The 14,561-nt window shown below is 39.4% G+C and overlaps 1 protein-coding gene across 4 annotated transcripts in view; it reads right to left on the reverse strand.

Annotated features, from left to right (window-relative positions):
- LOC138761854 (collagen alpha-1(III) chain-like) overlaps nt 1-14,561 on the reverse strand; it is a 163,743-nt gene that overhangs the window by 114,586 nt on the left and 34,596 nt on the right. For 3 of the 4 annotated variants that reach the window (XM_069934732.1, XM_069934730.1, XM_069934733.1), the window contains 4 exons: nt 6,402-6,437; nt 3,793-3,879; nt 2,958-3,038; nt 2,796-2,840 (listed from right to left, as the gene is read on the reverse strand). In XM_069934732.1, coding sequence (XP_069790833.1) covers nt 2,796-2,840; nt 2,958-3,038; nt 3,793-3,879; nt 6,402-6,437 — 249 coding nt within the window. Of the gene's footprint in view, nt 1-2,795; nt 2,841-2,957; nt 3,039-3,792; nt 3,880-5,835; nt 5,911-6,401; nt 6,438-14,561 lie in introns of those variants that run through there. The other variant, XM_069934734.1, reaches the window with a different exon arrangement.

A 14,561-nucleotide genomic window follows, 5' to 3' on the forward strand; every position in this document is an offset into this window, starting at 1 on the left:
CAGCAAATGAATAGATAAGAGAGTGCAATGCGTTTAAGATGACACATTATATTGAAGACTTCACTGGTCTCTAATGTGGGCTTGAAGAATGTTATTGAACCATTAGAAAATCAGCTCAGATTGGATAGGAGTAGAAATTAAGAATCCTGAAAATATTATCTATAATGTTCTCTCATAACTGCTTTGGAAATCTTGCAACTTGTTAATAGTTTGTCATACTTTTAACCTTTACACTTAGAGTTGATTCTCACAGGTTCTCAACATAGTAAGGCAAGCAAATCTGACCATAGTGAAAGAATCTGAGGTTCTTTCCATTATTGGCTGAGGCATGGAATACAACAGGATGAACTTTGTGAGGGCTCTTTGGATTACACCATGGCAAGAGCACTGTGTGCAATTACAGTTATCACAGGAAGAATGTTGGGGGACTAGGGAGGGCAAAGAGCAACATAAAATCTTGCTAGATCTGGAGAATTATACGTATAGGGAAAGGATGGCATAGCAGGAGGTGTGTTCTATAGAACAAAGGAGGCTAAGGATAGCTTATCTACAGGTATCACCTCTTGCAAACTGGATATTGTGTGCAGGAAGGATATATTTCCCACAATGCAGATCAAATATTAGGAGCCATTGAATTATGGGTGGAAAGTTAAAACAGGTCAAGGAAATAATTTTATTTTTAACCAAGAGTGTTGGAGCCCTGAACCATTCTGCAGGATTGAATAATGGAATTCAAAAACCACCACATTTCAGAAAGTACTTGGCTGAGTATCGATGCATCACAGCTGATGGAAATGAAGGTTGGCTCTCCAGGTTGCATTAATCAAAATGGTCTCCTACTTTAATTTTAAATTCTGCTAATCCCCATCTCTATTGTTACAACTGCAGTGATGCTTCCAAAGTAGAGTCATCGGGTCAGACAGCGTAGAATAGGTCTTTCAGCCCTGTCATGCCTACCAATTTGGTATTCTGGGCTAATCCTATTTCCCTGCACTTGGTCCATATTCCGCTAAGCAGGCCAATCCATAAATCTGTCCAAATATCTTTTGAACATTTTTTAATATGCCTACTTCTAAACTTTCCTCTGGCTGCTCATTCCAGATTTGGGCTACCATCAGAGTGAAAATAATAGCCTCTCAGATCCCTCCTAAATCTTCTCATCTCACCTATGACCTACGGCCTTTAGTTCTAAAATCATCTACTCTGCGGAAAAGACAATGTCCATTATGCCATCTATTTTTCTGACATCTCCAAATTCACTCATTAAATTATCTACATTGTCATCCAAATCATTAACATAGATAACATGCAGTTGCAAACCCAATACCTGAGGAACACCACTGGACACAGTCCTCCAATCAAAAATAAATTTTAAAAGTATAGCATTGACTACAAATTTTAGTTTGTATGTTGGGGGAAAAATGGCAGCGCACAGCCACCGGTGTGGACCCAGGGAGACCGGGGTGGAAATATATAGTGCTCCCCTGCAGGATCCTACAAACTAGTCCAAACAGGCTTTAAATGGCCTTTTAAAGGAATCGACAGTGTTTTATTTGAAATCTTGCGACTTCAGGGTCTGGGCCTAAGATGGCAGCACCTTTGTTCGGTAGCCGCCTCGAGGGTTTGTAGATTTCAGGAGAATAGCAGACTGAGGCAGGGCACCAGTAATGGGGAGAACTACATTCCCCCCATCCCCACCCCCACTGCTCTCCCTCCAACCGAGCTGACAGAACAGAAAGGCTCTCGACAGCTGAATTGGACATACACAGGCAGTGAGCTGTGAGCTGTGAGCTGTTGCCAACTTGCAGGCAAGGAAACCACACAGGCTGCAGTCTGCTGGCGACTTGAGGGCAAAGGATTCACACCAGGCTGCGGCCTGCTGGAGACTGGCTCATGGGAACCAGGTACTGATCCAGGATTCGAGTGGGTAATGAGAGTGAGGAGGGCACCTGAAGGGCCCTGGATGCTGACAGCTTCCTCAGCGTGTTGTAGGTTTGGATTTGAGCTCAGGCTGCCGATGGTTTGTACTGAAATGGAGTCTTGTTCAGCTGCAGATGCTGTAGGAATGCTGGAGGCGAATTCACAGACACTTAGTGACCCTCTTTTGCTTCTTTTTCTCTGACTGTAAGGGGTGCCAGGCAATTCTAATGGCAAATGTTTGTCTACCTTATGGAAGACTAAAGGCAATTTCATGCAATATTACATTTCTGTTTTATTACATGACAATAAATGGTATCTGTATTCTCTGGAGTTACAAAATATTGCTTTTACTCTTTGAATATTTCTGAGGAGAAAATACATAATAATTGCACACAAAGTTTATCAGTAAAGGGGAGCAAAAAATACATTCATGCTGAGGATTTGCATCTTTAACTCCTAAATAGTAAAACTAAGATCAATTTTCTGAAACAAATGATATTTACCTCATAACTATTTTAATTGAAACCAAAATTTCAAACAAACATTATGCCTTTGTATGCTTCATTTTTAGGCATTAAAAATAATCCTGTTTTCATCCTTTTATCACATTTTCTAATACAAATTAAGTATATATTTTTAAATAAAGTGAAATGCTTGTGGCATCAAGATCTACTTTAATCCATCCATTGATACTGCTTCACTGAACGCTACATGGTGAAATATTAGGAAAATGGCTTTTAATTGAAGGGCAATTGTTTTTAAAATTAATTTGCTTTTTATATTAATATATTTGGTTTAGAGGATTCTCACCATTAGTGGAATTTTAAAAATCCAAACACAAAAAGTAAAAATAATAAATTCAAGCAGGCACTTACTGGTGATCCACGATGGCCAGGAGGACCTCTCGGTCCTGGAGGACCCTAAAATATAACAGAATTATAAAATGGAGTTATTCCAACATTAAAGCACAGTTATCACTGGATTTATTTGTGTTCATAATCCATTTAACTTAAGTATGATGACAAAAATCAACTCACTGGAACAGAAGATGCAGTTATTCCTGAGCTTTTGCTGTACTTGCCATCATATCCATGCATGTTTTTGGAAGGATAAGTGATCTGCAATTAGTAAATATGAACACTTTTCAAAATTGAGAACCTTACTGAAGCATTCACATGAGAAAATTAATAAAACAGTTACAATTGGTCTAATTAATCAAAATAATTTATTTTGCTTAATCAAATTTGTCTTAGTCCTTGAAGGAATATTAGAATAATAAATATTAACTATTTTTCCCATAGTAAAGAGGACAAGTGTTATCTGTAATTTTAATGAAAATTAAAATGGAAATTTTCAGTTATTGCATTGAGGACTGAATTCAACACCATTATATTTACAACAAAACATCATTAAATGTGCTTGGAATTATACCCTCATAAAACAATTAGAAAAAAAAAACCCTCAAATTTCATAAAATTTCCATCTCGCTGGCAATAATGAAAATCTAATCTTACTAATCTAACAGATTTTAATAAAGATCTAATGACTATTATCTTTCAATGTAATTATTAAAGATGAGAGGAATTGAGCAGGAAAAAATAATGGATGAGATGCATTACAAAGATAAAATCTAACAAAGTTATTCTAATGTTACTGATGTTAATGATAAATAGTAAATTTCATCAGAATATAGAAACATAATGCTTAGAACTTTGGCACACAATCAATATGGTAAACACAATCAATATGGTAAACACAATCAATATGGTAAACACAATCAATATGGTAAACACAATCATGTAAGATTGATCATTGTACCCTACTTCAATAACAGAGAATTGCAGGAGTGCCTCATGCAGATGGTCAACTTACTCCATTAGTCAGCCCTGGGGGCCCTGGTGGCCCTGGTGGCCCCGGGGGCCCTGGGGGGCCATTGCTTCCAGGTGAGCCAGGTGGACCCTTATAAAATAAAATTAACATTTACAATTAATGAATAAAAACAATATTCAACTCATGGCATTCATGTGCTCATTTTGTCTTTCCAAACTTTGTGTTTTTCATTCATTTGTGAGATGTAGGTGATGCTGGCAAGGTCTCTGTTGGACTATGAGTTACCTTTATGCAGTCTGTGTCATGTGGTGGAGCAGGGAGTTCAAGAATTACAGAGGTGTGAGGGAGGACCTGGCCAAAGTTCATTGGAAGGGGACCCTAGGAAGGATGATTGATAGAGCAGCAATGACAGGACTTTCTGCAAGAAATTTGGAAGATTAAGAATGATTTCATCCCAAAGAAGAAGAAGCATTCCTGACTCATCATGTATTTTAAGTTTTTTAGACGAAACACACATCAAGGACTGAATAATTCAAAAGGAAGGATGAGACAAAGATAAGATAAAAGCAAGCAAAAGAGAGGGCATACAGTATTGCAAAAAATAGCAGGAAGCAAGAGATTAAGAATCTTTGAAAAACTAACAGAAGGCAACAAAGAAAGCAATAATGTGAGAAAAGATGAAATACAAAGGTAAGCTGGCTAATAATTTAAAAGTTCAAATTTATTATCTGACTGGTGCATGTACAACCAAATGAAACAGCATTTCTCCGGACCACGGTGCACACATATACACAATACACAGTACATTATCACAACCATACATAAAGATAGAATATAAAATAAATATCTATATATTTTGGAATAATTTACTCATTATACAAAAGTGAATATCAAAAGAGAGTCAAAGGAGAGTCAACGGGTGTCTCCTTGAATTTTGAGGAGGCCTTTGAAAGATACCACTCAAGAGGGTGCCAGTGCAATTGGTCTTCTGCAGGGCTTGGTGTTAGATCCACAGCTTTTCACATGATATGTTAATTATCTGGATGACAGAATTGGCCAAGTTTTCAAAGGTACAAAGATAAGTGGAAGGGCAGGTAGTGCTGAGGAAGCAGGATTCTGCAGAGAGACTTGGACTGTTTGGAAGAATTGCCAAAGAAATAGCCAATAGAATATAACGTAGTGAATTGTAAGGTCATGCACTTTGGTAGATGGAATAAAGGTATAGACTATTTTCTAAATAGGGAGAGAATTCAGAGGTCAGAGTTATAAAGGAATTTGGGAGTACTAGTACTAGATTCCCTAAAGGTTTACTTGGACATTGTGTCAGATGTAAGGAAAACAAATGCCATGTCAGCATGCATTTCGAGAGGAATAGAATATAAAAGCAAAGATCTGTTGCTAAGGCTTTATAGGGCATTGGTCAGAGCACATTTGAGTATTGTGGGCAGTCCTGAGCCTCGTATACAAGAAAAGTTGTGCTGGTGAATGAGGTGATCCAGAGGATATTAACGAGAATCATCCCGATTATGAGGGGGTTCATGTATGAGGAGTGTTTGATGGCTCTGGGTCTGTACTCTCTGCAGTTTAGAAGGATGATAGCGTATCTTATTGAATCCTGCTGAATATTAAATGCTCTTTATTGAGTGCATGTGGTGAGAATGTTCCCAGTAGTGAGCGAGACTAGGGCCAGAGGGGATAGCCTCAGAATAAAAGGAAGCTCCTTTAGAATAGCGATGACGAGGAATCTCTTTAGCCAGAGGGTGATGAATCTGTGGAATTTGCTGCCATTGATGGTTGTGGAGACCATTAATGGGAATGGGTAGATTTAAAGCAGAGACTGATAAGTTCTTTATTAGTAATGTGTCAAAGGTTAAGGACAAAGGCAAGAGAATGGGGTTGAGATAAAAATATATCCGAGATGATTGAACAGCGGAGCAGACTCGAGGGGCTGAATGGCTTAATTTTTCCTTCTAAGTCTTATGGTTCAGAATATTCTGTTAAAAAAGCTTCAGTGAGCTGATTCACATATTGCCAGATAAGTCGGTGTGGTATGAGATTACTATCCCAAGTTAAGAGATCACGTACAGGTAATTAACTTCCCTCTGTATGAAGGAGGACTCAAAATTTCATGTTCTTCATTGGTCTGATGTTTCAACAGACCTGCAGTCAAATAATAAGCAACTTCCTTAAGAAAGAATGCAAACATTACATGGGTACAATTAGAAAATACAATTGTGTAAAAAAATGATAGTTTTGAAAACTTTGCAAGGATTTGCTTACAAAACCTCAACATAGGAAATCAGCTACATTTGCAAGTTATATTTATTTTAATAAGTGCTCAAAAATGTAGGCTATCCTTAAGATTAAATAGCTTGAGAAAACTCAACTTTTGTGCACAAATAAATGAAATAATCTGAAGCTATTTTGTCCACATGCACTGACTTGTCAGAATGTTTCAGTGGTAAAATTGTTTGCTGATTCAGATTTCTAGGGAAAGTATTAACAATACCTTTACACTTGCTATTACAAAGAGAATTCCAAACATGATTTGCAATGCATGTTATCTTTCAATAGCATGAGATTGCAGATTTACGATGAAAAAAACTATTAAAAGCTGTTCATTTTATTTTAAATAAGAAGCATGCACTTACAGGGTCTGTCTTCGGTCCTCTGACATGTTCACCATTCTGTAATATAATAAAATGTACACTTTACAAATTAGAAATAGCAACAAAAAAAATGACCATATGTTCCTGTATAATTAGGAAAGAAAACTCATCATTACTTTGTCAGAAGATTTTTTAAAATTGCATGCAAATGACATGCAGATGTGTATGCCGACCCTGTCATTCAACAAGAACATTGATTCATCTTTTGCATGGGGTGAAACACAAAATTCTGCACATGCTGTGATTGCGGTAAAAACACAGAAATCCTGGAGGAACTCAGCTGGTCTTACAGCCTCCATAGAGGTAAAGATATATAACTAACATTTTGGTTTGAGTTCTTCTTAATGGTATGAGTTACAAGCAGACAGGCACCTGAATTAATATGCTGGAGAGGGGAAAAAAGAGCAGGGAGAGGAGCACAGACCAAAAGATAAAACATAATAATTGGACGTAGATGGAAGAACAGGAGCTGAAAGGTAGGAATAGATTGAAGGAGTTGGAGGAGGGTTGGAGAGTGCCTCCAATTTGTGTGCAGCTCCAGTCTGGTAATGCATGAGATCATTGGCAGATACTTCAGCATGGGAATGAGGTGGGGAACTGAAATGGGTGGTCATTGGTAGATCCCCGCTATTGCAGTGGACAGAGCGTAGATGCACAATGAAGTGATTTTCCAAATGTAGAGGAGACCACGATCGGAGCACCAGATGTAGTAGATGACCCCAGCACATGCACAAGGGAAATGTTGCTTTACTTGGAAGGACCGTTTGAGGCCCTGAATAGTGGGGAGTGAGGAGGTGTGAGTGCAAGTGCAGCAGTTCCTGCGGATGTAGGGGTAGGTGCCTTGGGGGTGATTGGTGAAAAGGAGGAGTGGACAAGGTCACCAAATCATTATTATCGTCTTCAACAATAATGCCCTTTCCTACACCATTAAAAGTATTTAGACTAGCAAATTGGATTCTCACAAGTTAATGTTCTTCATAAATTTACACTCATAAATGCCTCAGAGAAAATATTAGACCGTTAATGATTAGATGCCTCAGAGAAAATATTAGACCGTTAATGATTAGATGCCTCAGAGAAAATATTAGACCGTTAATGATTATATTTTAACACTAGTCTAAATACTTTTAATGGTGTAGGAAAGGGCATTATTGTTGAAGATGATAATAATGATCTGGTGACCTTGGATACCTTGGAGTATCCTCATATCAAACCTCACAAAGTGACTAATAGGAACCATCACCATCCTATGGGATGGATAGCCAGAAGAACTTTAGCAAATTGGATTCTCACAAGTTAATGTTCTTCTTAAATTTACACTCATAAATGCCTCAGAGAAAATATTAGACCATTAATGATTATATTTTAACAATAGTCTAAATACTTTTAATGGTGTAGGAAAGGGCATTATTGTTGAAGACGATAATAATGATTTGGTGACCTTGGATACCTTGGAGTATCCTCATATCAAACCTCACAAAGTGACTAATAGGAGCCATCACCATCCTATGGGATGGATAGCCAGAAGAACTTTAGCAAATTGGATTCTCACAAGTTAATGTTCTTCTTAAATTTACACTCATAAATGCCTCAGAGAAAATATTAGACCGTTAATGATTATATTTTCACACTAAAGTCCTTCTGGCTATCCATCCCATAGGATGGTGATGGTTCCTATTAGTCACTTTGTGAGGTTTGATATGAGGATACTCCACTCCTCAGAAAGGAACAGAATGTGTGAGAATGGATTTTAGGTGAGTAGTGGTTGCACAGGTCCAGACCCACCCTCTTGACATCCCCTCCCAGATCCAGCGGCATGGTGAGGTCTAAGACGGCTGGGGTAAGTTATGTTGCAGTGAATGGTCAGACCAAGCTTTGATGCAAGGGATGCCCTTTCCGCAGTTCATGGTATGTGTTTGCTAGATGGGCGTTGACCCTACAAGAGGGTTTGTTCACCCTTTGAAAAGGCCGGGGGCTAAAGTTACTCACTCTCTGACCACTGTGCACTAATCAATCAATGTCTAGATACTTACAGTATATGAAAGGATGATATGATTGATTCTTCATGCAAAAGTAAAGAAGTGGCCTGATATTGAAGCAGATCTCATTTATGTTCAGGCAGGGAATAGCTAAAAAAAAACCTTCAGGTAAATAAGGAATATTGATGAACTAATACTTATTGGGGCTGTGGATAAGCAGAAAATTGTGTAGTTCGCAATCAACTTTTTATTGCAGAAGATGCCAGGAAAAAAATCTGGTAGAATGGGCCAAACAGCCTTCTATCGTGATGGTCATTACTGGAATCTGACCATTTTTCAAAGCACAATCATCCTCATAATGTGGTATTACAATTAGGGCTATATTATAAAGAAAATACTCCAAACTATTCAGAAATAAAAGGCATAAAAGTTAGGGAAATATGATTGAAGTGCAGACAAATGTGTTTGATACAGATGAGGTGGGCCAGTGGAGCTTGTTTTCACAATAGGCTAATGACTATAACATTTATATATATATAAAGTTAGTTGCTCATACCTTTTTTCCCTCTTCCCAATTGAGAAGCATTTCCTACTCCCCTGCACAATGTATCCCAATGTTATATAGTGGTAGATCTACACTCTCCAACACTGTATTCCAGGGTTGCACAGTAACAGACCCACACTCACCAAGACTGTATCCCAGAAGGGTTCAATTGATGCTCTTTATACTCTTATATTAAATTTGAGATCAATCTCCATGGATAAGATTTGATAAACATGGGAATTGGAACTTCAACTAACATTATCTCCTGAAACGTGGAGAAGAATTACTAGACTAATTAATACTTCTTCACTTTTCACACGTCATTCTTTAATACAGTTTAAAATAGTTCATAGAGCTTATATGTCTAAAGATAAACTAGCTCACATCTTTCCTAATATGAGTTCTACTTGTGATAGATGCAATTCTGATGTTACTTCATTGACTCATACGTTTTGTTCATGTCCCATGTTGGAAAGATATTTTTAAAACTCTATTAATATTAATTATGTTATTCTATTACAACCTAACCCCTTAACTCCTCCTTTTGGAATTACATATGTAGAAGTTTACCTACTTTTACATATTGAGTTATGGCTTTTTCTACACTATTAGCTAGAAGAGCCATTTTACTTAGATGGAAAGAGTCTGATTCCCCAACATTGTTTCAAAGACTTTCTCATATTATGTCTTTCTTAAATCTGGAACAAAATCAGAAGTTGTACTTTAGATACAACTACTAAATTTGTGAAAACAATTTATTGATTACATTCATGGGATATAACTGGTGTTATTCTTTGAATTAACTTTTCCTTTCCAGCATAATTTTTTAAACATTTTATTTAAGAATTTTAAAACCATATCCATACATACATATTGAACAAAAGTATATGGTATGAAAAGTGCAGAAGCACATCAAAGCACCCCCCCCCCCCCAGTCTTTCGAACTGGCTCAACGAGGGTTCAGCCATGTGCACATTGGCATTATGGGTCCCCTACCAATATCAAGAAGAGCACGATACCTCTGGACAAAGATGGGCCACCTGATAGGTGGCCAGAAATAGATCTCTGGCAGAAATCTCCATGGAAGCATATGCCAGAGGCCTAATTAACACTTGGTTTGGGGTTCCAGAGTATCTGACCTCAGACACAGTTCACCTCAGGCCTTTTGGCGGCCTTAGCCAACACCATGGGAACATAACTCCACCATACACGGTGTACCACCCTCAGGCCAACGGGTTGGTGGAAAGGTTCCACAGGCACCTCAACCCAGCCCTCATGGCCTGGATCACAGGCTCTAACTGGACTGATAAACTCCCGTGGGTCCTCCTGGGTATTCATACCACTCCCAAAGAGGATTTTGATGTATCAGCAGTGGAGATGATCTATGGCACACCCCTGCTCATCCCTGGCAAATTCCTGGCCTAACACACAAGCAAACTGCCAGCAGTGGCCCAGACTTGCCTAAGAGAACAACTAGGCACACTGACCCCAGCACTTCTCAAAGCTCATGGCCAGCCCAAAACCTTAATCCCTAAAGACTTAAAGGACTGCAGTCACGTCTTTGTGAGACAAGAGGCTCACCAAGTGCCATTTTAATGGCCTTACGAAGGACCCTACTAGGTGCTCAAGCACAACAAAATCACCTGTGTGTTAGACATCGGATGCAGGGAAGAGGCGTTTACAATTGACTGTCTCAAACCAGCCGGTCACCCATACAGGTCCACTATGCAGAGGCAGGCCTCCCAAGGATAGAGCTGGCACACAGATCACTAGATCTTGGGGAGGAGTTGCTCAGTGGCCTGCGGCCTACTCTGGGGCCCGACACAAGTAGCAACATCCAAACAATGATCGAGCAGGCAGCATGGGCCTAAACAGCCTTCGTCCATAGGCCACAATGGCAACAGAGGAAACAGGCTGATCAGCAATTGGTGGATAGTAAAGCATAGGCTACACCTGCTGATGATGTACCAGAAAGGCTCAGCTCAGCCAGCCTATAAAAGGAAGAGCGAATTGTGGTGATACACTACTAGCCTACTGCAGGGGGCAACCTCTGTACCAGCAGGAAGAGCACTGGAGGACATCCAACACCTGGTCGGCTGTCAATCAGCCAACTTGAATGGGCCAAGCCCCACCCGGTCGGCTGCCAATCACCCTCCTGGATATAAACTATATTTGGCCACTTGAGGACATTGCCAGCACAGCTACTCTCACAGCCAGCTCTTTGGAAATTTGTGTGGAGTAAAGCCTGTTGAACAGTCTTTATGTTTTGTGTCTACTTTTCTGCTTGATAGCACATCACACGAATGACCCAATCAATCAGTAGTGTTTTTACTCTGGAGTGTGCGTGTCTTCTCTCGAGCTCTAAGCCAGTGCTATAACCACAGCCACATGCTACAATATTCAATTATTTCTTTATCTCTGTTTTCTTTGTTAGGAGAATTATTTCTAATATAGCACATCTTCACTCTTTGGGATTTATATATGATACTTATACTATATAGATTTGGACAAACCATTTTAATTATGTTATTTCTATTCTTCTCATGCTGTGTATATTATGAAATTTTAATCAATAGTTTGAAAAAGAAAGAAAAACACAGAAATGCTGGAGGAACCCAGCAGATCTTGCACCATCCATAGGAGGTAAAGGTATATAACTAGCTTTTGGTTTGAGATCTTCTCCAAGGCATGAATAACAAGCAGGCAGGCATCTGAATTAAAATGTTGGAGAGAAGGAAAGAAAGTGCAGGGAAAGGAGCACAGACCAAAAGACATGGATGGAAGACCAGAAGAAGAAAGGTGGGAATAGATTGAAGGGTGGGGACACTCTGTGAATACAGAGCTGGAGGAAAGAAGAAGAAGGGAAAAGGAAAAAGAGAGAGACAGAGCTAGAGAAAAGGAGAAATTGGGATGGGAGAGTGGGGGAGAAATCCCAGAGAAGTCTATGTTAATGCTATCCAGTTGTAGAGTGCCCAGATGGAATATGAGGGGTTGTTCTTTTATTTTGTGGGCTGCCCAGTCTGGTAGTACACGAGTCCATGGACAAACATGGGAATGTGGTGGAGAATTGAAATGGGTGGCCACTGGGAGTTCACTGCTATTGCAGCAGGGATTTCACAGCAATTTCCCAGTCTGTTTCCACTCTTCTGATGTAGAGGAGACCACAATGTGAGCACTAGATGCAGTAGATGACATCTGCACATTCACAAGGGAAGTATTGGTTTACTTGTAAGTACTGTTTGGGCACCTAAACAGTGGCAAGTGAGGAGGTATGGGTGCAAGTTCAGCACTTCCTGTGGTCATAGGCGTAGGTTCCCTGGGGTGATGGGTGGAAGGGAGGAGTGGACAAGGGTCACCAAGGGAGTGGTCCCTGGTGGAAGATGGAGGGGAAGACACACCTGGTGGTGGGACCACACAGTAGGTGCCAGAAATGTTGGTTGCGGAGGCTAGTAGATGGTAGGTGAGGACAAGGAAAATCCTGTACTCACTGTGCATGGGGCGGAGGGGGCCCAGAGCAGATGTACAGATATTGGAGGATATGTCAGTGAGTGCAGAGTTGATGGCAGCAGCGGCAAAGTCATGTTTATTGAAGTTGCAGAACCTCTCAGATGATTGGCGTGGTAGACCTCAACTTGGGAGCAGACATGACAGAGACGAAGGAATTGTGAGAAAGGAATGGAACCCCCAGAGCTGACAGGGAATGAGGCGTGAAGAGATGTAGTCAAAGTAACTGTGAGAGTTGGTTTTCATGCACAAGAAGAGGTCGTTCAATCTGCTAACCCTTTAGTGACGGCTTAGAAAACAGAATTCAGTTAATCCCTTTCCCTAGCATTTTTAGAGCCATCCTGCATCGTTTTTTTTTAAAAGGTCTGTTTCTTGCACACGTTAAAATAACAGCCTTTTAAAGTGACAGCAATCCAAGATCAACCCAAAACATCTTGAGCAAATTGATATGAATACCTGGCACTAGAAGATGACAGCAAAACAGGAAGAATTTGTACTGAAATTCTTCTACTTATTCATTTCAGATTTGGACAAAAAGTAGTGGAAAATTCAGGTTATCAAAATCAAATTTAATGAAGCTGAGTTCTTACATTTTTTAATTTTAATGATACAGTAGAGTAGAAGGTCCTTCCATCCCATGAAACCCCTACAGCTCAATTACACCCAATTAACCCTGCCATCCCATATGTTTTGGAGGGATAGTGTTTATACTATTTCCACAGGGTTTAAAAAAACATTTCTTTTAAAGTTATACAAGGAAAATAACCTTTTGTAAAATTATTATTATTGACACAAACATTAATGACCTTTCCTGAGCTACTGAAAATATTGAAACTAAAGTTAAACTATAGTCATTAATGGTCTAACATTTTTTCTGAGGCATTTATAGCAAGCATAAATTTAAGAAGAATGCTAACTTATTAGAATCCAATTGGCTGAAGTTAATTCACTCTCTGACCAAAGTGCGCTAATCAATCACGGTCTAGACATTTGTATGAAAGGATGATAATCGCATAAAAGGACAGAAGTGACTTGATGTTGAAACTTGGATCTCATTTATATTCAAGCAGCAAACAGCTAAAAAACCCTTCGGGTAAATAAGGAACATTGATGAACTAAGACATACTGGGGCCCTGGATATTCAGAAAATCGTGCTTGGACTTCTTGTGGGTAGGTTCAAAAAGAACTCCATTGTATTGCAGAAAATTGCAGGGGGAAAAAAAAAACTGGCACAATGGCCAAACAGTCTTCTGTAATGATGGTCATTGCTTGAAATGATATCATGTATGTTTCCAGAATCTGATCACTTTTGAAAGCACAATCATCTTCAAAATGTGGTAATACAATCAGGGCTAAATTATAAAGAAAATACTCAAAACTATTTAGAACAGAAAATCCATAAAAGTTAGGGAGACATGATTCAATTGCAGACACAGATGGGCAACTTGGTTGGCATGAACAAGGTGGGCCAAACAGCTTGTTTTCACAATAGGCCTATGTGGTGAACGTCTGTCAAGCTGTCTGTCTCCCCTCTGGTGAGTCCTGCATTAACATTGGCTGTGCATTATCTCTACTGTTAAGGACACTCCCCTTGGATATAATTGTATATGCACCTATTGTCTTTCATTATTGTACCATGAGTTTCTGCTAATAAAAGCCATGATTATTGTTTGACCCCATTGTCTTTGTCAACTTCATCAACGGGCACTTCAGCCTATGACTGTTTTTATAGTTAGTTGCTCACACTCTTCTCCCTCTTGTCAATGGAGAAATATTTTCCACTACCCTGCACATTTTCCTCTTGTCCATCCACAATAAGTACAGTACTTCAAAGCATCAGCTTTCAAGAATCCTTCAACTTCACTTGCACATGCCTTTCTCGATGAGAGAGAATTCTGGGAGAGGCCAGGGGCAGGTATGAAGAATCTAGCAACTTAATGTGCCCAAACCAGTTCTTTAGGAAAGACTCTGAAAATGTAGTTTCGGCAAGAAACCTTAACTCACTACTCTGAGGTTTATACAAGCTGTATCCATGTTTTTTTTTGTGACAGATCCATACTCACCATTGTATCCCAGAGTTATACAGTGACAGATCCATGTCCAGCAGCCATGGAT

The sequence above is a fragment of the Narcine bancroftii genome, chromosome 4 (genome assembly GCF_036971445.1).
Source record: "Narcine bancroftii isolate sNarBan1 chromosome 4, sNarBan1.hap1, whole genome shotgun sequence".
NCBI lineage: Eukaryota > Metazoa > Chordata > Chondrichthyes > Torpediniformes > Narcinidae > Narcine > Narcine bancroftii.